The sequence below is a fragment of the Pseudopipra pipra genome, chromosome 6, assembly GCF_036250125.1.
Source record: "Pseudopipra pipra isolate bDixPip1 chromosome 6, bDixPip1.hap1, whole genome shotgun sequence".
Taxonomy (NCBI): Eukaryota; Metazoa; Chordata; class Aves; order Passeriformes; family Pipridae; genus Pseudopipra; species Pseudopipra pipra.
Genome location: NC_087554.1, coordinates 24,889,639 through 24,914,377, shown reverse-complemented (window position 1 = coordinate 24,914,377; position 24,739 = coordinate 24,889,639). Strand labels below are relative to the sequence as shown.

Here is a 24,739-nt window from a genome sequence, read left to right as displayed (position 1 = left end):
CCAGGTGTGTTTTCTTGTGTAAGCTGTGTTTTGAAATAGTATCTTTTTTTAGTTGCTGTTGGTTACTGTATATGGGTCCCTTATCAACCAGTTTTAATAAGCCAGTTTGGTGCTCTAGAAACCAATAAGGTACGTAAGATTGTTGAGTGCTGCACCGAAACAACAACAGGCAGACAACAGACACCTTGCAGCCGCCTCCCGTGCAGTCCGGCTCCGGCGGAGTCGGAGGTGCTGCCCACGCTGATCGCCGGGGAGGCCGGCAGGGGTAAGGGCGGTGGAGGCGGGCAGGGGCTGGGCCGGCACCCCGCGCCCTCTCCGGCTTCCCCCTGCCGAGGCCGGTGCCCCTCAGCGGCGAGGGGCGGGCGGGGGCCGCCGTGGCCGCGCTCGGCTCGGCTCTGCTCCCCGGGGCCAGGCGGGGGCCGCTGACCCCCGTTCCCGCCCCGGTTATGAAACCGCGGGGGAGGGGCCGGTGCCGCCCGCCAACCGCGGCGGCGCCGGGGGAGCCGAGGCCGCCGGAGCGCAGGTGAGAGCGGGGCGGCCTTTCTCGGCCAGGCCGCAGGGGCGCCGGGCCGGGCCGGGCCGGGCCGGGGCTGTGGGGCGGCCCCGCGAGGCCCGGAGCCGCCGAGTGTGCGCTATCTGGGGAAGCCTGCGGGGTGCCCGCCGAGCTATATTTGTATATAGCCCTATATTTAAATATATATAGCCGTGGCAGCCATTTAGGAATTCTAAATAAGTTCAGCGCGAGCACGGGATAAGCCCCTGGATGTGCTTCGGGGAGGATCCGCCGGGGGGATGCGTGTGACGCATCGCCCGCCGGCTGCGAGGGAGGCTGTGGGAGGCCCGCGCCTTTCCTCAGGGGCCTGGTGGCCTTGTGGCCGTCACAGCACGGGACACGAGGGGCTGCATCCCGTCGCTCTCGGTGGAGCAGCCCGGGTGTGGTTGCCAGCCAGTGCGGGAGCCCAATCCAAATACCAGGTGGTGGTTGTGAGTAAAAGTGGCCGCTAAACTGGAAATGCCTTCTGAGCACGGTTGTTGGAAGATCAGTCAGCCCAGGCCATCATCATGAAAGCTGAATCTAAAGAGTTCTGTGTTAGCTACTACTGAAAAAGTTATGTGGTTTCACAGATTTACTTTATGCAGATCTGTGGGTTTCAGGCTTAAAAGTTTGGTAGAAGAACATCTATCAAAACATATTCTAGTGCTTTAGGATACGTTATTTTTCACAGGTGAACAAAGAAGAGTTTATTGAACCTCTTCGCCTCTTCATCAGGGCACAACAAAAAGCCAGTGCCATACTGATGAAAGAGGGTACAGGTATAATAATCACTACTTTCAGACCACTGGCATGTTTCATTCCAGTTTTCTTTTCTACTCTCTAGTTAGAAGTGTGTGACAGTCTTAACCTTCCTTGCTTTGTTTGCTTTCAGTGGTCAGACAGGATGGCTCCAGTGAACCAGCCAAAGGACAAGGAGTGTGAGAGGGTGTATCAGCATTGGCCAGAAGAGGCAAAATCAGCTGGGAAGAGGAAAGCGGACTATGAGAAACTGGGGAATGAGACACAAGCAAAGAGGTTGTTTGTGAGAAAAACATCTAAACCCCCAGGGAAAATCGGTAACATTTCCTCAGATCCTTACTGTTTTCTCTCTATCAGACTTACTGCAAATGATAGGCTTTGACTAATTAAAGAGGGAGAATGCCAAGAAATGTGTTCAGACATGAGTGTTCAGATGGTGTTATATATTCAAGTGATAGGTGGGCATGTATTGGAGTAGTACATCCTCCAATTTTCTGTATAGTGAGTGCGTGTGCATGCATGCATGTTTAATTTTTGAGACCTGTACCCCTTGGCGAAAGCATGCTCCCTGAAGATGCTGTCATTTGAGCTCATTTGAGGGTGATTAAGTTTTGTAGAATTCCTATATTATCAGATCTCTGCTTTAGTGTAGAGCAGACCAGTCTTGGTAACACATCGTTTTTGTCTCATGCAATTCCTAATGCAGTTTAGTAGTCATAAGGTTGGTATTCTGCAGCATGCAGTCTAAACTGGCATTTTCTCTGGAATCTTTGCATATTTTAACTTTTGCTACAGTAACTAGGAATACTTTCTACTTCTATGTTTAGAGTAGAACAGACAATTTCTACTAATCACTTGCCATCACGTGCAATTTTTTCCTTTACTATGTAACTTAGGTAAAAAAATCTAAAGATTTTTGATGTAATGTGGAGAGGTGATTAATTTCTAATATACTGGAAAGTTTAGTGCTTTGAATTATCAAGAAAGTTGACTGGACTTTACCTACAGCAAGGACTTTCATAGAGACATTTAGGTTGAAGAGACCTTTAAGATCATCGAGTCCAACCGTTAACCCAGCACTGCCACCACTAAACCACGTCATTAAGTGCCATGTTGACATGTCTTTTAAATACCTCCAGGGATGGTAACTCAACGTCTTCCCTGGGCAGCCTGTTCCAGTGCTTGACAACCCTTTCAGTGAAGAAATTTCTCCTAATGTCCAGTCTACACCTCCCCTAGTGCAACTAGAGACCTTTTCTTCTTGTCTTATCACTTGTTCCTTGGGAGAAGCGACTGACTCCTCCCTTGCTACAACCTCCTTTCAGGTAGTTGTAGAGAGAGAGAAAGTCTCCCTTCAGCCTCCTTTTTCACAGAAAACCTGTAATTCCATCAATGGTTTAGAAGATCACTGGGGCTACTGCCTTGTGTGGAGATACTACACACTTTCTGTACAGTTTTGGCTTTAAGGAACCAGAAAATACTGAAGTGCATTTCAACAGTCAAAGATACAAGGGTTTTACGATTTCAAACATTTCCATTGTGTGGTCTGTAGGTCCAAACTTGGAACAGTTAGCAGTGTGACCAGTGGAGACAAAATACTCTTTGAAAGGAGTTCTGTAATTGTGTAATTGTGGATAGTTAGAGCATCTTCTGTAGTTAATTTAGCTACATGATTTTATTGTAAATTCATGGCCTGATTTTCAGATTCGGTAAGCATCTGCCATTCCTGTAAGATTCAGAGGTAATTGGATGTAGCTAGTACTTCAGAAAAATGAGGCCAATCATATTTTTCCCTTAACCCTTTTTTAAAAAGATGAACACCTTTGTATTTGAACTTTTCAATTCTGTGTTCCACTTTTTATGTGTTTGAAAAAACCATTTTTTTCTCCAGAGCCATATAGGACAGTTTCTGTTTCTTGCAATTAGAACAGCCTTTTTGAAGGATTTCTTCCAGCAGATTCTAAAAAGGTCTGAAGTTTGTTTCTTAACAAGTTATCCTTCATTGTAGAACGGAATTTGGAAAAAATACCTGAATTTCTGTCATCTCTGAAGAAGGAACTGTGGATACTAATTCTTCTGTGAAAAACATAAATTAGAATATAAATACTTTTATACCTATTTCAGCAGGTGTGACAAATGTTGGCACAGAGAAGTTCAGTTTCACACCTGTGCATTTCTGGGCTCCACCACTGCATTAAAGAAACATTTCATTTAGGTTCTGATCATATAGAATGATCCATGTGTTTTCAGTCATCTGTTTTGTTTGTTTTTTTTTTTTTAATAAATATCCTTAAATGAAAATTGCATTTATGTTTCTTAAGAAATGCATTTGACTTCTGGATCCCCTGGGGTGTTACAGACCATCGCTGTGGGGATGAGTAGATCACAGTCATGGGACTGAACAGATCTAGTTTTTACGTAAAAGTCCCTGAAGATAAAAACTTGGAACATGAACAAAATGTAGAAACAAGCTGTACTCTCAGCAAAAATCACTTTGAACAGAAATGTTTTCAGGCGATGTGGCGTCAGCAAGTCTATTATCAAAAACAAAACTCGCAGTGCTGTGGGCAGGCTGTACAGGCTCCAGCACAGGCAGATCGAAAATTCTGATTCACAAGCAGGCATTTCAGGAACTGGGTGGGAACTCGCAGTGCTATGCTTGGGGAATTTTCAGGTGTTTCTGCTGGTCACACGTCTGACCTTTCTTTTGCTGGATGCCGGGGCTTACCACCTCCCGTGGCATATTTACAAGTTGTTGGGGTTTTGGGTGGCAGCATTTTGCTTTGGGTTGAACCATTCAAATTGTACACTGTCCAAGAGATGCACCACCCACCTGTAGTATTGCTTTAGTGCTCTCCTGTTGTCCTTGATAAATCTTTGGCAAAGAGAAGGAAGGTTTAACAAGAGGAAGCATACACAAAGCTCTGGCAGTCTATGGGAACCACTGGACTCCATAGTTGCAGAAGCTGCTGTACCTTAAGAAATATAAGAACTATTTAGAGACTTTTATCTTGTGGCTGAAGCTTTTCATGGGTATAGCAGCAAATGCAGATGTCTTCCCATACTGTTCAGTGAATGAGTTGCCTATCAGTAAGTTTTACTCTTTTCCAATCTGGCAGGTTGGAGTGGAGGTGGGTCTGTGGTGAGAAACAAGAGAGTCCTTTCCCATCAGCTGGAGCAGCAGCGCAGCATTGTTCATTATGTCTACCAGAACATGCTGGGAGGCTCCATTCGGGCACCACTCAGGCAGGTGAGGAGTGTCTCCTTCTTGACCTGTTGGACGTAACTCCCTACGTAAAAAAACCTTTAACACAAGCAGGAAAACTTAAAGGGGCTTAAAGTTCTCCTATACAGTTTGTGGCTCCAAGTCTGATGCACTCTTATGTTTCTTAGTTGTGTAAAATGCAAGAGATGAGATGGCTTTCCCTTTTGGTTGACCCAGCCCTGTCATCTACATTTTATGCTCTGTTAATTCAGTGCTTCCTTGAATCATGTTTAAACTTGCCCAGTCTACCAGCTGAGTAATTGCACAGTGATACATTTGCATGCTGCTCTGACTGTTTTGTCCTACTATTCTTGTATCCACTCTGCTTTGCTAATCTTGTTGATTAGCAAAGTTTAGTGTTGATTTTTACCTCTTCACAGATGTAGTCCATCAAGTCCATAATGTTTTACTGTTTTCCAGAGCCATACACCTTTCATTTGAAAATTAACTCTTTCTGTAACATCCGTAGGTGGGAGGCACTTGGGCTAGCTTTATCTTCCTGATGATTTATGTATTTTAAGTGTCCAAATGATAAATTGCCAAGCTCATCGAAGGAGTACCTGTTTTTCAACTGAACAACAATGCAATATGTCATGGTTTCTCATTCCCTATTTCAAGTGTTCTGTTCACTCCTATGCTGTGTAGTTGAGCTGCAGACAAATTGGATGGAGGACCATAATATTGTATCTCTGGATGACATGTAACATTTTGAGATGCTCAATAAAGACATAGATAATCATAAGTGCCTTTTCCTGGTGTGGAGGCATGTTCTTCTCCCTTGTTAATTACTCTGCATTTTAGCTCAGCCCACAGTCTCCTAACCCTGTACATCATTTAAAATATGGTATCTCTCAGTTCTCTGTTGCTTTCTAAGTGCTGTGGCTGATGTGGATTTGTGTGGTCACAGGCTGTTTCCCTCGGGTTCAGCATTCATCCTCTTAATTTTACAGAGATGTTTAGAATTTTGTGTGAACATACTAACACTAATGACAATTAGAAATTGTTAGCACTTGTCATTCAGAGAATCTCAGGGATGCCTGCAAAAGTCATAATTCTCTTTACCTTTTTAACAGTGTCTGCAGCTGCCTTTTCTGCGTTCTCTTGCCTCATATCGCCTCTTTCGAACAGCAAGTCCCTTTGACAGGAGAGTGACATGCTTGGAATGGCATCCAACACACCCCAGTACAGTAGCTGTCGGTTCCAAAGGTGGAGACATCATCCTTTGGGACTATGAAGTACTTACTAAAACGTGCTTCATAAAGGGGGTAAGCCTGTGTGTGTGTGGAATGGGTGGGAGGGAAAACTGGAGTACCACAAAATACTGCAGATAAAAACTAAGGTCTGTTGTGAGAAGCACATAAGGGTCTTGGGTTTCAGAGTAGTCTGTTACAGGGCAGGACTGAGATGCAATAGCATATCTGTTCCTAAGTCCCAGACTGTTCTAGCACTGGGGAGAACTGAGGCGTGGTGATTAAGTTCATAATGAAGCAATACTTGTTGTGTGCTCAGAGGAAAAATAATACAGCAACTGGTAAAACAGTTGTCTTAAAGGGATGCCAGAAACGACTAGGCAGAGAGGGTCAGTCTGCCTTAGGTCTTGATCTTTCTCACCTTTTATTGTATCAGATGAAGAAACATCTTTGAGTGGGGAGAGACAAAGTGCCTTTATCTAAAGGGAGAAACTAAGGTAGAATGAATGGTTTATACAGCTGGCATACCCCCTTGTTGCTTTATTCAGCCATTCCCATTCCAACAGGGGCTCAAAGACTTTTTAACTTTTATTGCCTTTCTAAATTAACATAGATATACATTGAGAGATCTATCCTCCAGAAATTCCAGAGTAATATTTCTCTTTTTGTAAATAGTGAAGTGCGAGCCAGCAAGGGAATACCTTGCCTGGGGACTGAAGGAGTTGCATATTTGTCCTCTAGGAGGGCTGCTGTCTAGACAGCCGTCATGTGGGAGACATGCTTATCTTTGCCTGTTTAGAGGACTGTGGTGTGTTTCACTGTTGCTGTTATAGACATAGCAGTGAATGCAGACTTACAGAACACACTTTTCTCCTTCCCCATCACTCAGTGGATTTTTCTTTTGTTCATCCCCTTCCTTGTAGATGGGAGCTGGAGGGGCCATCACAGGAATGAAGTTTAACCCTTTTAACCCTAGTCAGCTGTACACTTCATCAGTTGCCGGCACTACCACCCTGCAGGATTTTAATGGCAATACTGTCCGGGTCTTCACCAGCACCGAGGACTGGGAGTAAGAACACAGTAATGCTTTGAGCCTCTGTGTCCTGCTGGCAGGAGCACTACAGGGAGAGAGAGAGAGAGAGAGAGCGAGAGAGAGAAAGAGAGAGAGAGAGAGAGATGTTTGTCTTGAATATGTGAGAGCTGGGCTTCCTCTTCCCCACATACATGTCTTCTATCCTCTGAATTCAGGGAGGCTCATTCTTTTTATTTTTCCCTGAAATGGAGTAGTGGGTAGGAGAGAGCTTTTCTTCACTGAAGGGGAGTGACTCTTTGATTCTGCTTACTTCCTGTTGTACATGAGAGAGTGAGGATGCCAGTGGATTTCCTCAGCTGTCTGTTCTTAAAACTCCCCAAAACTCAGTGCTCTACAGACCCTCTAACCTTTTCACCTGCTAGCAGTGCTGCTTGTTGTCAGATGGTTTTTACATGACAATTCATAGTTCTCTCTGTGCTTCGCCACTAATGCCACTGACTTCAAGCAGTGCATGCCATAGGGATAACACCAATTCATTCCACCTAGCTTTTGGTGCTTACCCAAAATACCAAAATTAAGAGTCTGGGCTCCTTTAGTAATGAGTGAAAAGGGGAGATGAATTGTTAGAGGCAGCTCTAAGAATTACCTTCTCAGACTGTTGCTTTTTCTGTGGACTCATGAGGAAGCCTCAACTCTCCAATTAGTTACTTCCATTCAGTGCTTAAAGGTAAGTGAGAGAATTTGGATTAGCTTCTGCATTACTTTTCCCCACTTGATTCTTTCCGAGTGGCAGCTTTTATGGTTGTTTTCCAAATTGGCTGTTCACCTGCAACCTTGTAATAGTGCAGAAGGCGAACCCAGGTAGTGCTGGGATGACTGGCCAGGTGAGCAAGGAGAAATAAACTGGGTCCTGGGACACAAGAATCCCAGTGGGATGACTGTTGCAGCAATGATGCCTGGATTTGAAAGGGCATGCCATCCTCCTTCCACTGCTGTGAGGACAGGCAGGCTCTATGGGTGGGCCTTTTTTTAATCTTCATTGGCTTCTTGAAATCTAGTATTTACAGACCTTAAGTAGTTTTTCTTTGAGCAGCAGATGGAGTGCACTTGAGTATCAAAGAGTTTGGGGAATCCCAGGTACTGGTCTTCTTTTCTGTCATTGCCTAGGGTTTCCAAGTTTCCTCAGTAGACAGGCTGGGGGAAAACAACATAACAATATGACATACCACAAGATTCCTGTGCCATGGGGTTAGCAGTAAGATTTCTCTATGCAACAGTTTCATCCTGCCTGTTGGTACCTTGAGAAAGACCAGATACAGCCTGTGGGTAACTAGTGATGAAGTCTCTCTAAGAAAAGCTTGGGGCTGTACTGTCATGAGATTTTTTGTGGTTTATGCATGGGATGGTGCTGTTTTTGCTTGTGATCTCCTAAGCCTGGTTTGAGCCAGGTGGTTCACTGCAGATTAGTCCTATCCCCATAACAGTAGCAGCTGCTTCTGAGGTTTGCAGTGCAGCGTGGTGAGGGTGAACTTAAAAGGCTCAGAATATATGTAACCAGATTGGAAACAGGTTAGAAAAAAAGTTCTTATCTATCTTCTCTGCCTGAAAGCAGTGCTTATGCCTAGGGAAACTGGCAGTGTGTTCCAGGAGGTGACTGTTGTATTAAGATTTTGTCTTCCACTCTAACCTTGATGCCTCTTGGCTTTGTGTGTATTTCAGAAAGGGGCTGGAGATTCTCTTGGAGACATCAAGTTCAGTCCTTATGAGGCAGTGAAGCTTTATGTGGCATCAGGTGATGGCACCCTAAGTCTGCAGGACCTTGAGAGCAGAGCGGTGCAGGTGATCTCTCGTGCCCCGGACTGTGGCCATGAGCACCATAATGTTTGGTGAGAAGAGGGCACGGCAAGGTTGAATCTCTGTTCCTTGGGGTTAATGCTGCACTACTTCTTCAGATCTCTGACATCTTCATCTTTGCCAGTGTTAGGAGACTCTTGGTATGAATTAGTCCCAGGAGGGAGCTTGGAGACAGAGTCCTGATCCTGACCTAGCAGTGCAGGGCAGGGCAGCACAGGGCACTTACACTTTTACAGTAGCTGAGCGTGCTGCCTGCATCTTCTGGTTTGCTTTCTGGTGATGCCATCTTGTATCTTGCAGATATTGATAGCTTTTCACTTTATAAAATGTGAAGTGAAAAGAGCAGGGTAACTTCCTCCTCTTCATTGTTGCCACTGGTCTGTTTTGTCCGTAGCAGCTCAGGTAGCATAGGAAAGCCACAAAACATTCCTGTGCCATCTTTCAGGTTGTTGAGTTTACCTTGTGGCTCTTCTGGAGACTTCAGGCTTACAATGTTCATTTCCATGGCCTTGAATTCTTAGAATAATTTATCTTGAAAGTAAAGTTTTCACAACAAGTTCCCAAAGGATCCCAGCTTTATTCTCGCTGCCCTTCCCCTCCCAGCAGAGCTGGGGTTAAAACCTATGTCTTTATCAGATAAGTTTCTATTAAGTTTTGTTTCCTGGAGCATAAAGCTGAGATAGTTTGAGGTGCAACTTTTCAGTACAAAGCTTTTGTTTTTACTGCTGCTTCAGTGTTTTGTGGAAAATGTAATTTTAAAGCTGTTTCTGCACATTTGTTGTTGTCCCAGGGGTGTTCTGATCTTTCCCAAGGTATGTTCATGTGCAGGCACCAAGTGGCTCTTCAGCCTCTATTATGTTTCACTGTCCCAATATGTTACATTCCATCTAGTGAGAACTTCGAAAATGCCTAGGAAGTTATTTCATATTCAGTCACCAACAGAAAGCACTGCTGATAAGCTGTCCTTCCTGATACTCAGGCCCACACCATCGGGCAGGAGATTGCAGTTACAATCTGCTGCAGTCTCCCTTGTCAGGGATGAGATGTGAACCAGAGCTCCACTACCTTCACTTTCCTGTGGGAGGAGCACTGATTTTGTGTCTTTCCCTCTAGTTGCTGGTACTGCAGTGTGGATGTTTCTGCAAGCTGCCGTGCAGTGGTGACAGGTGATAATGTGGGCAACGTGGTCCTGCTCAGCACTTCTGGTGAAGAGGTTCGTATGGCTCCATGCAGCATCATCTCTACGGGAATCTTCATGTGCTTTCCTATGCTACAGGGACCCCAAAAAGAGGAGCAAGTGCCTTGCAGCTCAGGAGATGAGTCCACCCATTGTCTGGGTAGTGCGAAGTCCTCCACTTCTGCCATCCATTAGACATTTTCACATTGTTGAGTGTGAGTCCCAAACAGGGACTGTGTCATGTGCTATCCCTTCCTTACCGTATTTGCTATTGGCCAGAGTAATTATAGGGTAATGTGAAAATGTGAGCATCCTCTGCCAACAACCTTCACACTTCAGAAACTTAGTGCACTGATGGGAGTCATTTGAGAGATACTGCTTTGATGTACATCCTTCCATGACCTAGGAGTAGGCACACAGCCATAATGCAGTGAACTTAGGGATGGAAATCGCACTCCTGCCGTTAGACACGAGAGGGCAGGCAGAGACAAGACTGAAGCAGTGCAGACACATAGGAGAGAATAGTTGGAGTGGACCCTGAAGAGCCTGCTGTACTGCCACACTGGCATTGCCATCTCTCCTGCCTGTAAGGGTAACATCTGTAAGAGTTTGCCACAAGGCATTTATGTAAATTAGCAGGCAGAGTCAGGAGTGCTCCAAATTCTTTGTCATTATTCAAGGTTAGTTGCTTGCTTTCCTTTTTTTTTTTTCTGAAAGAACATGACAATCTTTTTTGCACTTGGGAGATACCCATTATTTTAGGGATTAATTATTTTGATTAAAAATACTCTTCTGGCTTTGGATAGAAATTTATTCATGGCCAGTTTATATTTATTTGTTGTTTTTAATTGAAATATTTGACCTACACTCATGTTTCTTTGCTGATATGTTTCTAGAAGCCAATTATATCTCCTCTCACCATTTTTACTAAGATAAACAAAGGAAAGTTCTTTGGTCTTCCACACAAAGCAGGTGCTTCCTCTTGTTATCTTGGCAGCACATTTTTTGTACCTGTTCCATTTTGTTTTAATCCTTCCGCCTAAAGTCTTCTAGATGTGATCTTGTTTTGTACAGTGGCACTAATACTTCCTTCCATGAACCAGGGATTGCATCCTCCTTTTTCACATCTGTAATAAATTGGTGGATCACAGTTCTCCTAGAATTAAACAGTTATTTCCCAAGGTCATTGTTTTCCTTTTTTGTTTCCAGTGAACAAACTCTTGGTGTATTTTAAAAGTTTAGTTACTCTGTAAATGTGAGACCTCTTTACCCTGTAGTAGTAGATTATTCCATTTCTTTACTCCAGACCTTGGTCATTTTTTTTATGATTTTCTGTTTGCTGCAGATTTGGAAGCTGAAATTGCACAGGAAGAAAGTGACTCATGTAGAGTTTAACTCCCGATGCGAGTGGCTGTTGGCCACAGCGTCTGTGGATCAGACAGTCAAAATCTGGGACCTCAGAAACATCAAAAACAAAATGAGCTTTCTTCATGTGCTTCCTCATGAGAAACCTGTCAATGCAGGTAAGTTGAGATAAGGATTTAATTGCATGGATATCTGCAGAGAGTCCACTCAGCTCAGGTTTTATTGTTGTGGCAGTGTGAGGTTTTACTCAGATTCCATTGGGAGGAGGGCATTGGGAATGTGTGGCCAGAGGCAGGGAGGTGGATAGGGCAGCTGCAGCACGTTCTTAAGACTTGACATACAAACTCTGGCGCTGTACCTTGAGAAGTGAGTTTGGAAGCATCAGCAGTGGCTGAGATTAGAAAACTGAATTTACTGGAGCAGTCCTTTGACAAAAGCAGAGCATAAGACTCTGTTTCTTGGGTGCAACTTTACCAGTTCATGGAAGTCCAAACTGCAGATGACTGTCTCATTATTCCACTGCCTTTTCATTTGGATGAGCATGTTCCTTTCTTCACAATGTCTCCTTCTGTGATTCTGAAATGAGACTAATGATTCTTCCTAGGTAACTCCACACTGTAGGTTTCAGCTTACTGTATGTAAGAGCCTTGATTTTGTTTGTTGAGACGCAGCCATATTCAAATCCCTATTAAAGAAATAGCAATGGCTTTTCAATCAGAGAAATGTGACTTTTCTGTTTCGTATCAGTCACAGCATTGTGATCTTTAATTTGCCTTGCTGTCCCCCTCTCCTAGCTTACTTCAGCCCAACAGATGGTGCAAAGCTTCTGAGCACAGACCAGCGCAATGAAATCAGGGTTTACTCATCTTCAGACTGGACCAAGCCACAGCATCTGATTCCACATCCACATAGGCATTTTCAGCACCTCACACCTATTAAGGTGAGTTAAGTCTCAGAGGAGCATCACGCTTGGTACTAGCAGCCAGCTGTAAATCAGAAATGGCCTGATTGCTGGTCAAGATACTACATTTGTGGGTGGATATTTACACTGCTGCACCTTCCAGTGGAGCACTGTTCCTCAAGCTGTGGGTGGGACGTATACAGTGTTGCTCAGTGTCAGTTGTGTGGTGTCAGTACTGAGCTCTATCCCTTTCTCTAAACTCTTCATTGCTCTGCTCTATGACTAGGCAACATGGCATCCTCGCTATGACCTCATTGTCGTAGGTCGCTACCCAGACCCCAAGTTCCCAGAGTACACAATGGATGAGCTACGAACTGTTGATGTATTTGATGGAAACACCGGAGAGATGGTTTGTCAACTCCACGATCCAAATGCTTGTGGTATCATCTCGGTGAGTTGAGCACTGCAGCTAAAAGGGTGACTGTGTACTGAACACTGCTGTATCTCTGGGAAGGAGGTATGGATTAGTGACTAGAATAATATCCTCTTTACTTGTGATAGACTCATGCTGTCATGGGATATGGCTGCCAGCTAAAGCTGCTGATTCAAGCAGGGCTAGTCCATGATCATCTATGGGGGTTTTGTGATGCTCCTAGGAAACACTGGGTTTTCCAGATGGTTTGTTGCTGTTATATAAGCTGTGGTGCTCTTATGACTGTTATATAAGCAGTGATGCTCTTACAGACTGTGATTGTGTTTTCATTTTCAGCTCAATAAATTTAACCCTATGGGAGACACACTGGCTTCTGGGACGGGTAAGTAAAGAGAACTCAGGGTACTAAGCATGGGATTCCAGAAGAGGGCTGCCTTGTTACTCTGTACTAAAGCAAGTTGTAAGAGAGGGGGTTTCCCAAATCCCACTTGCCAGTAGTCATCTATAAATTCCTACATCTGTAAAATAGATTAAGACTTTCTTTTCAGTCTTACACCTTTGCACTTGGAAAACAGGTCATCTCCTGTGAAACATTCATGAGAATATCAAGTCCAGAGGAGCAGGAAGCCTCCTGGCAGCAGGGAGCCGCTGCCACCTGCCGGCCATGAAACAGTAGAAGAAAACAATGGAGGGGGGAAAGCCTTTTTCTGCTAGGACGTACCCTTTCCCTTAATTTATCTCATTTCCTAGGCTGCAGAGCCAAGATTACTGTTTTTCGCAGGCTGTACGGGATTAAGGTAGCTGGCTATAGATTGAGATCTTAGACTTGTGACAGATGAGATTAGAAATTACTTCTATTTCTTAGTTAGATGGGATTTCCATGGCTATGTGAAAATAGTATCTGTAATAACTATTTTTGCATTCTCTATATCTTGGAAATACCTTAGAACAGACAAAACCCTTTGAATTTCTGACTTTTAAGTGACATAGCCTAAGGTATTGCGTTTGATGTAGAATTTCTGATGTACAGTGTTTAATTTTTCTTCTCAGGCTTTAATATTCTGATTTGGAGCCGGGAGGAGATGGTGGCCAAGAAGCAAGAACATCTTTTGAAAGCCATGACAGAACAGGGGATTGGAAGCTGGAATTCATCCAGACGTGGAGGGCAGAGGCAGGCAAACCCTGGCACAAGCAAACTCAAAGCTAAGTTATTGTCTTGGGAGCTGGACGAGATGAGAACTAAAAACAATGATTCTAAATCCAAGGGAAGAAAGCGAAAAGGGAAGGATCTAGAGAAGTGATTTAGTATTTTGATCCTTTCTGAATCCCAGGGTACAAACTCAGTTGTTGCCAATGGGCAGTATAAGCTGTACAGGGCATTAGATTTTGTCCCTCCTCCCTGGATCTGATCTTGGTTCCCTCATCCTCTTGGCTTCCCCTTCTAGAAAGTTGTGTCAGTACTTGGTTCCTCCTGCAAATGGAGTTACCACTTATTTTCTGAGGCACTAGGAAAACTTCAAAGATGTTCTCAAATCCTGCTGAAGTTACTGCTTCCAATCTGCCATATCTGCTTGTCATTACTTGTCAGAGGTTACCATTTCCTGTAGTCTGCTTTAGAGAAGCTCATGGTAGGGTCCCTAGCCTGTTCTAGTCCAAATGAGTTGAGAAACCATTTGCTAACAGGATTTAACATCCTGAAAAGGTAGAATGTTTACAAAGCTGAGGTGATGGATAGCTCAGGTAGCCTAGGAAACACCAAGCTTTTCCATATGGAAGCTTCTTGGAAAATGTTTGTCAAGACCTCAGGCTTAGCCTGTTCTGTGCTTGCAGCTATTTAACTGGACCACAAAGAACATGATGATGCCAGAGGTGTCTACCTGCCTCATGGGATGCAAGGGCAGTATGGAGCTGGGCCTACTGATTCTGTAGTTTCTATTGTCAGAGTTCTAGGCTCTTTCTTGCCACTGATTAGGCAATTTTTTTCACCCAGGTGCTTCAGAATGTTGGATAAAAGTGTTATAAAGCAGAAATGAGAAATTTCTTCCAAACACCCCTGCTTAGAGCCAAATCTAAAGACTGTTGTTAAAGTCTAAAGTTTTGCTTTTTCTGATTTGTTTACAAGGCTGCCCAGGGCCTTGCTGCTGTCCCAGAGGTTGATGGATGGGATGGGCTCCAGGCCTGTGCAGATTCTCCATGTTCACTTTTATAGTTTTGCAGTATTAATAAAGTTTTGTATTAAACTAAAATTCTTTGATACAGAGTGGCTGCCTTGAGTATTCTGCTGAACTGCATTTGTAGGGGAGAAGTTTGAGACCTTTCTGCAAGAGGGCTGCGAGACCTAGAACAGTGGTGGAAGTACCAGTCATAGTACTGGTTCTGCAATGGACCCCTTCAAGTAGGGCAGGATGCATTATCAGCTCTATCTTTGCATAGCTGCTGCAGTCAAAAATAGCTTATCTCGATTCTCCCTGTGCTATATGTGGGACTGTGAAACAGGGAATTCCTTTGGGAGAGGATATGCTGCAGTAAGTTCTGCCTGTTTTCCAACACTGAGCACACTGGTGCTAGCCCCATGAACTGTAAGAGAAGATGACGAGTAGAGTTCTGCACGGATTTGATTTTAATAATGAAATGTATCGGAGCAATTACAGGAAGTCATTCACAGTCAAAATGTCTAAATCATCATAGAAACGTTTCCTTTGTGTGTGCAAAATTTGGTGCCTTTAAAAATAACAGGTCTGGTCCTCTGCAATGCACTTTCTATTACCCCCTTCTTGTGCCTGTTCTCACAGGCAGGAGCTTTTTTTTTTTAATGACTGTCTTGCTGTGCAGGAGACCTAGTTTATATCTTCAGCGGACAAAAAGGTGAGGAAGATGCTGAGAACAGCAAGCTACTTCTGCTGATTTACAGTTCCCATGGTGGCAGATGCTGATTACGGTGTGGGGAAAAGTCCCCATGGTACTCCTTAGGGCAAGAAAAGGAAATGTCTGTCGCCTAAGAACTGGCTTCTGCTGCCAAGAGGGAAAGGGAACTGCACCAGAAAGGGAAGTAAAAGTGAGAAGTGAATGTGCATCATCACCATGTGAAGAGCCTGTGCTTCTGGTGCCCGCTGCAGTCTCATTTTTTGCCAAAAGCTACAAGGCAGGTAGTGAACACTTGGCGTGAAAGTCCCTGCAGCAGCTGCAGTCACTGAAAGGCCAGCCAGGAGAGAAAGAATCACACTTTGGACAAAATGCTGAAGTGTGGCAATTAAAGGAATACAGTCACCTGCCAACTCTGATCCTTAATGGTGGTTTTTTTGATTGATTGTTGTCCATCCAGTAGGGAAGACAGGAAGAAAAACTACAGAACTTGGCATTTAATCTAGTCTTAGGTAAACAGCTTTGCTACATCTGCAGCATAAAAACATTCTGCTAATGAAGCATATTCCTTGGGCTGAAATCTGGACTGCCTGCAGTACTGGATACTCACTTGAGTTGGACTTACTCAAGCCTGAACTTACTTGAAGTTCAGAGGTGGGAAGTAAAATTCAAACTTTGAATCTCTAGAGAGAACCTAGCTTTCCTATCTACGGGGACTTTCCTTTCTAGAGCCAACACTGCTCAAGAAATGGAGCGTGGGTTTGCTATGGTTGCAGGAATTACTCTCACTCATGAAGCTCTTAAGAGCTTTGGGTTCTATGGTTCTACTCTGAGCTGAATCCTAGGAACTACTGCCAGGTTTTCAATCTTGCCCTGATTTCAGGCCAGTCCTCTCTTGAGCCACAGGATGAGAAGGGAAAAAAAGACCAGCTGCCAACAGCAACTACTTGGCAGCAGCCACTTGGCAGCAACCTCAAGAAACACTTCCACTGTCTCCCATCATCTGCAGCAGTTCCCTCTGCATGGACAGGAGATGAATCTTGGTGCATTGCTGGTGAGCTGTGCCCTCAGCTCCAAGCCCAGCCTTCCCACCATCAGCAGCCTTATGGTGTGAAGGAAAAGCACTCAAAACAAGTTGACCCTGAAGAGAAATGCAACTGGATGTGGCAGCTGCTGGAGGCCCAAGCTTCTTTCCCAGAGTCATGATGAGTGGTAACATTTACAGTCAGTTGAAAGGAGGAAAACTTGAACTGGTCATGTTGTTACCCAGACTAGGTAAGCTGTATGAGGACCAGGGGCACCACACAGTATACTGGCTTCAAAATTAAGGTGTTACTTCTACTAGAGTAGCTTAGTCCTTTTTCTCTGGGATGTCACCTTTAGAAAGCATCCAAAAATCAAGTCCAGCTTTGTTCTGGGAAGCAAAGGCCAAAATAGAAAGTGGCTCAGTAAGTGAAGGTGCCCAATCATTCTTAAGGGCAACACAGCTCCCTGCTACTGCCTGGGAAGGAGCTGAAGCAACTGTCAGGCCTGCTCTTCTCCCTCATTGGAAACATGCCGGTAGCCGGGGGGCTGAGACTGTATGCGAAAGAGTACAGTCAAGAGGAGGATTATAAGGAGGAGGAGAATGGATCCACACACAGCCAAACCCACAAACAGTTCTGCAAGGGAGAAAACAAGTGGTCAGCATGGTATTGTCCAAGCTTTCCCCTTCTGCCACACTCTGGTCCAGCTTGGGCTCACCTGTGTCATGGATGCTGCTGGCTACCTTGCATTCTTGCTCCCAGTCCTGGGGAACAACAGGATCTGTGAGTTGCAAGAATCTTTGCAGTGGGCATTTATGCTCACAGCCAGGGATTGTCAGAGGGAAAGGTTCCTTCCCACTCTCATTCCGGTAAAACATCTCCACGGAGAAGTTACTGAAAACAAAACACAAGAAGATGTGTTTTCATCTTTTTTTTTTTCTCTAGCTTAAGTCATCCCTTCCCAAAAACTCAGTGTGCACACCCTTTCCTTTACTCTCATAAATTTTCCTCGTGAGAGTCTGCCACTAGGAGCAAGACTGCATGCCCCTAGGGTGGAGCCTGGCCTAGGTATCTAACCCTTGAGGTGAAATCAGAGCAGACGTCTTTACTGCAGCCCTCACCCATCATCCTCTTGGTACAGTTCAAATAAATGACATGAGGCGTATGGTGCTTGGATCTTGTTGTAGACATCTAGAGCCATCTGCAGTGCCACAAGTGTGCTGTCATGCTGAGAAAGAGGAAAAAAAACCAAATCAGTCATCCTTATGGATGTGGCAGGGCAGCTCAGACCGTACCAGCGCTGAGGGGATGTCACCTTTGTAACTTCCATCTGGAGAAAGGGAGAGGAACTGTACTGCTAGAACAATGATCTGTGATGGAGGGGGAAGGGGAGGAAGTGAAACACGGCCATATATATCCTGCATTGTTTTTTAAGAATTAATCTCTAGAGAGCAGTTTGGGAGAGATGTTTGACTTTCCAGTCAGTAGGCTGCTGGAAAGGGGAGATGACTGTATCTATGTTTCTGAAACATCACTCTAGAATCTACCCATCTACTAAGTAAATACAGCAGTGGTTCCCCAAAGTCTGCCAGTCTCATCCGTGAGCCTGAGCTAAAAGGAACAAAGCACACATAGGAGTTTTCATCAGGGGCCCCAGAAGAATGATCCCACCCAGCCAGAGGCAAAGATGCATGTCCTGATCACTGCATAGGCTGTAGAGAAGCTAGAAAGGGTTAAAACTATCACCAAGCCCCAATCCCCTGTGAAGCAGGAGGAGATGGCTATAAACTAGCACCCTAGCTCTGACTTACTGCTGAATAGGCAAGTAGTTTCAGGTTCTGATGGGCAGAAACATTTGCTGCTTTGGTTAAGTTTCTCCTTATGTGATCCAGCAGGACCCCTGAGGAAAGAGAACAGCTGGTAAGAGGCAAAACCCAGACAGAGCAGCACGAGGCTCCCTCCCTGGTGCACTCACCGCCTTGCAGACGAGCTTTTTCTTCCCGATTGTGGATCCCAAACAGAAATTCAAAACCAAAGTCTTTTAGTTGCTTCAGCTGCATCATGACATCTGGTGTCACCCATACAGGCAAATCCATTTTGTGGGCTTGCTAGAAAGAGAAACAGAATACTCATCTGCAGGTAGCACAGATCGCACATTACTCAGAGAGTGGGAGGGTATCTGGAGCCCTGCCCATACAGCTACTGATTTCCTATACTCTTAAATATGCAATATGCCACTTTCCTATTTATGCTTCTGACCTCACACTGCTGTGCTGCATACAAAGGATATATGTGGGTTTTAATGTTGTTTTAGAAACTAATAATGAGAAGCATAAAGTTTACAATCTAGGAGCTATATTTCTGTGAAAGCACAACTGGAGTGCAGGGTTATGTTGTAACACTGAAACCATAATCTTAGGGCATTAACTTTACATGTGGCTGATTCTGCCCTGCAGATGGCATGCGGTCAAAGAGAAAAAAAAAAAAAGTGAGTGAACACAAACTTGGAGTTTCTGGTGTACCTGCAGTACAGTTTCCTTGAAGGTTCTGTGGGCCACTGAAGGGCACTGGAGAAAGTTAGGAAGTGCTCTGTGGCCGTAACAATGGGATGCACCACCGACAAAGCCCTGTACTCAAACTCCAGAAGCCAGAAAACTGGGAAGCAAGAGAAGAACTTGCTTTGCAGCCAATCCATTACAAGAAAGGATTAGTTATAATGGCAGACAAACAGCAGTTGTGGTTTCCCAACACTACTTGGAACAATTTTCTGTTACATATCCCATTAGACTGCCACAAGATGAGGCTGAATATCCTTAAGGGCCCATTCTGTCTGAGAGGTTCAGAGAAATTCCCATTAGCAACTCAGATATTTAGTTAGTTCTTCATTAATTTACAAAGAGAATAAATAGCTGGTAAGTTCAGCAGTTTCTCGGACTTTTTTATTGTCTCCTGCCAGAATGAATTTACTGGCTCAGGTGAGAAAAACAATCCTTCCCTTCAGGGCACTGTTTGCATGACTTAGAAAAAAGGATGAAAACCAAAGCAGCTGAAGAGACCGATCAGCCTGAGAGTGTAGTTCTGAGAGTGAAATTCCCCTTCCTTAAAAACATTCTGGTTTTGTTTTGGGACAGTGAGCTATTCTCCAAGTTCTTGGGGATGATAGTGGTTTTCAGCTGGCCTTTCAGGCCATTTGCAAGCTCACTAAGTGACTCTTGAAGATTTTAAATTCTTGATCTCTCTGACCAAAGGATTTTTTTGTTACCAACAAAAGTTGATTCACTGTGATTGTTACAAGACAGGAGACTGGGTTGTGACACAAAGGGCAAATTCACATAGTGCAGTGCAGCTCTGGACTGAAATATTCTTTACTTGCAGCAACCCAAGCTGCTACTTTATACAGCAAAGTGCAATTCCATGCTGATTTATCTTTTACATCCCCAAAATAGTACATACCACTGTATAACACTGCCAGCAAGCGAAGTAGTCTTGCACCTCCATAGAATTATTGTGACAGTGTCAAAATGCTTGGGTTTACTGCTTCTTCTTTAATTTGCTAATTTGACATGAAAGATGTCTGTAATTTACTTCATCGTGCTGTACAGTTATACACAAAGAAAGTTGTATGTAACAACTGTAAGTCTCCTGGATACAGGACCTTTACCTTTGCATTACCACAGAACAGCTAACCCAAGTTTTGATTTTGTTTAAGCCTTCATGAGATGTACTTTCAACAAAAATATATGCAAATATAGAGTTTAGTGCACCACCCCAGATGGTAAAAGAGTAACATTTGTCTCTACGGTCTTTCTCTGACAAGGGACCTTATAATAAAGGTCAAAAAACAGATGTGGGTGAATCTCACTTAACCTAGAAGAGCATTATTTACTTTTAGAGATGGCATTAACAGAAGCGCAGAAAGAAAACTGATTGATTTAAAGTGACAGAGAGATAGAGGTAGCACCAGGAATAGTCCTAATTTAAGCTCCCAACTTAAATCATAAAGTTAACACTTCTTTGGTTTGCAGAGATCTCATTTCTACCTTACTTGACTCAGATTTGTCCAGAGAGATCTAAAGACTTCAGAGTGCAGTAATTTTCTAATGACTTTCAAGAGCAGGTGGGACTTTTTCTGACTCCTGACATGATATAAGCTACAGACTGGGAGGTTATAAGGTGCAAAAATAGGTAATTCTTGACACATGCCTCTAGTGAGTGGGAACTGTTATTACTCTGAAATTAGAAGATTACTTCTAACTGTAGAGTTAAAAGTTGTTTCATGGGATTTTGCAAAATACTGTCTACCAAATCCAGTGAATTCTAAAGACCAAATTCCAGTGGCTGTAAGGTGATGGCCAAACTTACTTCACAGAACAGTGTGTCATACACACTCCATACACTCTCGAGCGAGATATCCCGGATCCCAGTCTCATTTGCCACCATCTTCAGGAATTGCTGTAGGTTTGAGAAGAGAGAAAGACCTTCAATTTTCTAATCTCATACTGTATTACATGCACTGGTATCTCTACCCTTTTCTCAGAGCTCTGATTATATAGACGTGATAATACTTTAACCACAAGCCTAAGACCACCTTATCTCATGCAAACAATCACTTACCCAATTCTCTTTGGTCTTATTTATGTATTCTGCTGAATGCCGTGTTTCAGTCTGTAGCTGTTCATACCGTGGACAGGAGGTCAAAGGGAACTTCAGTAGCTGGGCAGAGACAACAAGAGCAGCCAGGTCACCGAGAACACCGAAGTACAGAATTTGCAGTCCACATGTGCAATTGTAACAAAACCCTGACTAGCAGGTGCATCTATAAACAGCCTCAGTACTTCCTGCTGGCATACTCCAGTCTGTGGTCTGCTGGAGTGTTGCACCTGACATGTTAAGTGAACACAGCCCCTGAATTCTCATCTTGTTCTGAGAACAGAAAAACCTCTGCAAGGTAGGTCCCAGGAGAAATTCAAGACAATCTGAATCAAGACTGTAGCAAATATTTTTGGAGACTACACTACTTCAGTACTCAATACATGTCTTTGAGATGAACTTACCCTTTCCTCAGACTCGGGCACTGTGTGCACAGGGATAGGCTGCCAGGAGATGTTAGGGTTGAACATCTGTTGTCCCTCTGGGGGATAGAGGCCTGCCAGATTGGCCTCTGCACTCATCAGCGTCCGATCACAGTCTGTGCTGCGGATGAAGATCTGCAAGGACAGGGACAGCACCATTAGTAACGCTACTGCAGGTGGCAATGCTCGGGCAAGGACCGTACACTCGCTGAGGAACATTGCCAAGTGCCCTGCAGCTGCTCAAGGACAACAGGATAAAAAGAGTTGAAGTGACCAAGTCTGCTGATGTCAGCCTGTATGAAACTGTAAGGGACAGACACAAAGACACTTTGGTGTGTAATACTGGAGCGGTCTGGTCTGGATTAGTGGGATAGCCAGGTGCACTGTGCAGAGGTTACAGATAGAAAGGAGTGTGAATATGAGGAAGAGTCAGAGAAGAGCAAGACAGAGATGTATATAACAGTGGCACAGAATAGGAAACGCACTATATTTACAGAGCAGGGCTGGGGCAAGCTCCTACATTCAGTTCTCGGTTCTAGGAATGACCAGCTGTGCCCATGAAAAAAAACCAGCTTCTCCAACCTCAGTTTTTCTGTCTCAGAAACAAAGATGAGTGATCTGACTAGGAAAGGAAGAAAGAAAAGGGAGAGCTGGGATTTTATCTGATCATTGTAGGCTCTTGGGATTAATGGGCCAAGACCTGTCATTCCAGAGCTCAGAAGAGAGATCTGAGCCAGAAAAAAAGAGAAATGAGAAAAATAAAGCAATGTTCAGAAGGTCAAAATGGCAAAACTTTAGTATTCTGGAGACTGGAAACCAGTGATAAAACAAGAGGAACAACAGGAAATCATAAAAGAATGTCCTAGAAAATAGCATGTTGAATCTGAAACAAGAATAGAAAGCCCAAAGAATGAAATACAATGTAGAGATAGGGATTCTTTTTAAATGTTAGGAGAAACATAAGAAAAAATATATACACTCACAAGAAAAAATATGTGTAATATCTCTCATGTGAAACGTATCTCAGAACTTAACAGTCACAAGAAAAAAAAAAAAACTCGTCTTTTCTCCAACATCAATTTCTACCCACTTTTACCTCTTAACTGTGGCTTGAAAAAAAAATAATGTAGTCATTAGACAGGTTTGCTTTCATCCTTGGTAAATTCTGAAGAAATAAAACGGTAATATTTTAAAAGATAAGGATCTAATTCTTGAAGTGTCATAAAAGAAACAATTAAGCCCTGGGTGTACATGCTTTCTTCAGCACCTTCTGCCAGGGCTCCAGCTTGTCGCTGAGTCAGGTGACAAATGGTCATATGGTGTCACCCAGAGGCAACACTTCTTACATGGGAGGTTGCTCAACTCAAGCAGGAGTTCAGGCTTGGTTAGCAGAACAGCTTTTGTTTGCACACGCCTTGGTTTGTTTTTCCTTCTCAAGCAAGAGAACGAAAACAGCTTCAACTCGCAAAAGCTGTGTAAGAGTGAAGTATGTTTGGAAAGGAACTATTGAGGAAGGTTAAAGGATCTGTGTTTTAGCCAATGCTGGAAGTTTTGTTGATGAAGCAAATGTCAAAGAAGGGATGTAATCTGAACTATGTCAAGCTGGGTTCTTACTGGGGAGGCCTATAAGGGGAGAAACAAAGACAGAAAATTGTATGGGGATTCTTAGAACCAGCAGGGATACTTGGGGGTTGTTGGTTCTATTTCCTTGCTTTTTTTGATATTTCACATCTTCCTCTGTGCTCAGCACACAGTTCCACAAGGGCTCTGTAACTTTTTTCAAAAGAAACCTAGCAGTTTCTCAACTATTGTAAAGTGTGGCAACATTTGGTGACAGAGGGAGAAATTAATGGCTTTAGGGGACTGAAGCTGTCAATACCTTACAGGTGGAAGCAAATGACAGGGTCATTTCTGGTCAGTAACTACTGCTTATATGTACAGACTGGTGAAGTTGTACCTGAAGTGCACTGGGGAGGGCAGGACCAACACAGGCTGCATTCTTGTCAGCTACTGTGACAAAAAAAAGTCTCAAAATCTCGACTGAGAAACAAGTACCAGCTACAACACAGCACTGCTGTTTTGTTTCCTGGACTTTAGAGAAGGTGGTTCTATCAGTCTTCCAGCGGTGCTGCAGCTCCTGGATTTGCTCTGGCCGGATTTGCCTTCGCTCCCGCAGCGAGGGCAGCGCTGAGACACGGCCGACCCGCGCCCCGCGGCCAGGCTCAGCACAGAGCCTGCGCTCGGGCCCCTCTTCTTCTTCCTCCTGCGGTGGGAACGGGCTAAGGAACGAAAATACTTGGAGAGGCGGCCCAGCGCTGGCGTTTCCCTTCCCAAAGAAGCCACCCGCACCTTGGGGCGGCCGAGAGCGCCGCTGCCCCCGAGCCCCGGGCCGACACTGACCTCCTGCCGCCGGTACGTGTCGCTGAGGAAGCCGCGGTAGCGCCGCCGCAGGGCCTGGCCCAACTCCCACTGCTGCCGCATCCCCACCTGCAACGGCACCGGGCGTTACCGGCGGGCCCGGCCCCCGGCCCGACTCCGGCCGCCCCGACCCGTTCGCACCTGCGTGAGCTGCCCGAATCCCTGGGGCCAGGCGCTCTCCTGGAACGGGTCCCGCGGGAAGGCCTTGATGGGCGAGCGGTCTCCGTGCCGGTACACCTGCGGGCGGCACCGCGTCACCGCGGCCCGGCCCGATCACCCCGGCCAGGCCCGGCCGCCCCCCCGCCGCCCCCCGTCCCCCTCACCAGCGTCACGAAGCGGAGGCTGCGGGCGCGGGCGGGCGGCGGCCGCAGGCACAGCGCCAGGAGCAGCAGGACAGCGCCGCCCCGCGCGGCCGCCATGGCGCTCGCACACGCCCGGAACCCAGCACCGCGGACCGCGGGCCCGCACGGACGCGATTTTCCAGTGCACAGCCCCGGCGGGCTCCCGCGCCGGTCCCGCCCCCAGGAGGAGGATCCCGGGACGGGACGGCCCCGCTCGGCCCGCGGAGGAGCCGCGCTGGGCCCGCCGCCGTGGCGGCGTCGACCTTTGCTGTCAGCCCTGCGGAGGCTGTGTCCCGGGCTGCAGCCGCGGAGGCGCTCGGTAGGAGCGGGTCGGGAGCGAGGGTGAAGCGCCGCGGCACCGCGAATAAAGCGCTGCTTTCCTTCCCCCGCCGCGACTTTGCTCTAGGACACAAGGCTTTCACGGTGTTCTGACAACCGTCCCTGCGCTTCTGGGTAAACTCCTCGTGAGCAGGAGTAGGGAAAGTGCCCTCGAGTCAGCCTGAGGATGC

General features: G+C 45.2%; 2 protein-coding genes across 4 annotated transcripts; one reads left to right on the top strand and one right to left on the bottom strand.

Annotated features, from left to right (window-relative positions):
- The first annotated feature begins 439 nt into the window (after window positions 1-439).
- On the top strand, window positions 440-14,758 carry DDB2 (damage specific DNA binding protein 2). The gene is made up of 11 exons (XM_064657952.1): window positions 440-523; window positions 1,428-1,611; window positions 4,414-4,544; window positions 5,633-5,824; window positions 6,673-6,818; window positions 9,750-9,849; window positions 11,159-11,336; window positions 11,973-12,118; window positions 12,366-12,530; window positions 12,849-12,894; window positions 13,563-14,758. The coding sequence occupies exons 2-11, from the start codon at window positions 1,440-1,442 to the stop codon at window positions 13,811-13,813; spliced, it is 1,527 nt and encodes a 508-aa protein (XP_064514022.1). The 5' UTR covers window positions 440-523; window positions 1,428-1,439; the 3' UTR covers window positions 13,814-14,758.
- On the bottom strand, window positions 6,311-24,368 carry ACP2 (acid phosphatase 2, lysosomal). Of its 3 annotated transcripts, none has more exons than XM_064657968.1 (11): window positions 24,213-24,368; window positions 24,031-24,126; window positions 23,872-23,958; window positions 21,454-21,606; window positions 21,014-21,112; window positions 20,762-20,851; window positions 18,375-18,507; window positions 18,211-18,299; window positions 17,521-17,627; window positions 17,118-17,293; window positions 6,311-7,976 (listed from the first exon to the last, which is right to left on the bottom strand). In XM_064657968.1, exons 1-11 carry the CDS (start codon window positions 24,306-24,308, stop codon window positions 7,939-7,941), a joined length of 1,164 nt encoding a protein of 387 aa, XP_064514038.1. In that variant the 5' UTR covers window positions 24,309-24,368; the 3' UTR covers window positions 6,311-7,938. The 3 variants fall into 3 exon arrangements, with proteins under 3 accessions (XP_064514038.1, XP_064514036.1, XP_064514037.1); XM_064657966.1 differs by lacking the exon at window positions 6,311-7,976 and adding an exon at window positions 15,115-17,035; XM_064657967.1 differs by lacking the exons at window positions 6,311-7,976; window positions 23,872-23,958 and adding an exon at window positions 15,115-17,035.
- Between the last annotated feature and the right edge of the window lie 371 nt (window positions 24,369-24,739).

Bases quoted from the DNA above. Each gene is read 5' to 3' on its own strand.
- DDB2 (XM_064657952.1), top strand. From the start codon at position 1,440: ATGGCTCCAGTGAACCAGCCAAAGGACAAGGAGTGTGAGAGGGTGTAT. The intron at 1,612-4,413 runs GTAACATTTCCT...CCAATCTGGCAG, and splicing joins TAAACCCCCAGGGAAAATCG to GTTGGAGTGGAGGTGGGTCT. The intron at 12,895-13,562 runs GTAAGTAAAGAG...TTTTCTTCTCAG, and splicing joins CACACTGGCTTCTGGGACGG to GCTTTAATATTCTGATTTGG.
- ACP2 (XM_064657966.1), bottom strand. From the start codon at position 24,308: ATGGCGGCCGCGCGGGGCGGCGCTGTCCTGCTGCTCCTGGCGCTGTGC. The intron at 18,508-20,761 runs GTAAGTTTGGCC...TTCTCTTTCTAG, and splicing joins ATGACACACTGTTCTGTGAA to CAAGCCCACAAAATGGATTT. The intron at 17,036-17,117 runs GTGAGCCCAAGC...TCTCCCTTGCAG, and splicing joins CAGCAGCATCCATGACACAG to AACTGTTTGTGGGTTTGGCT.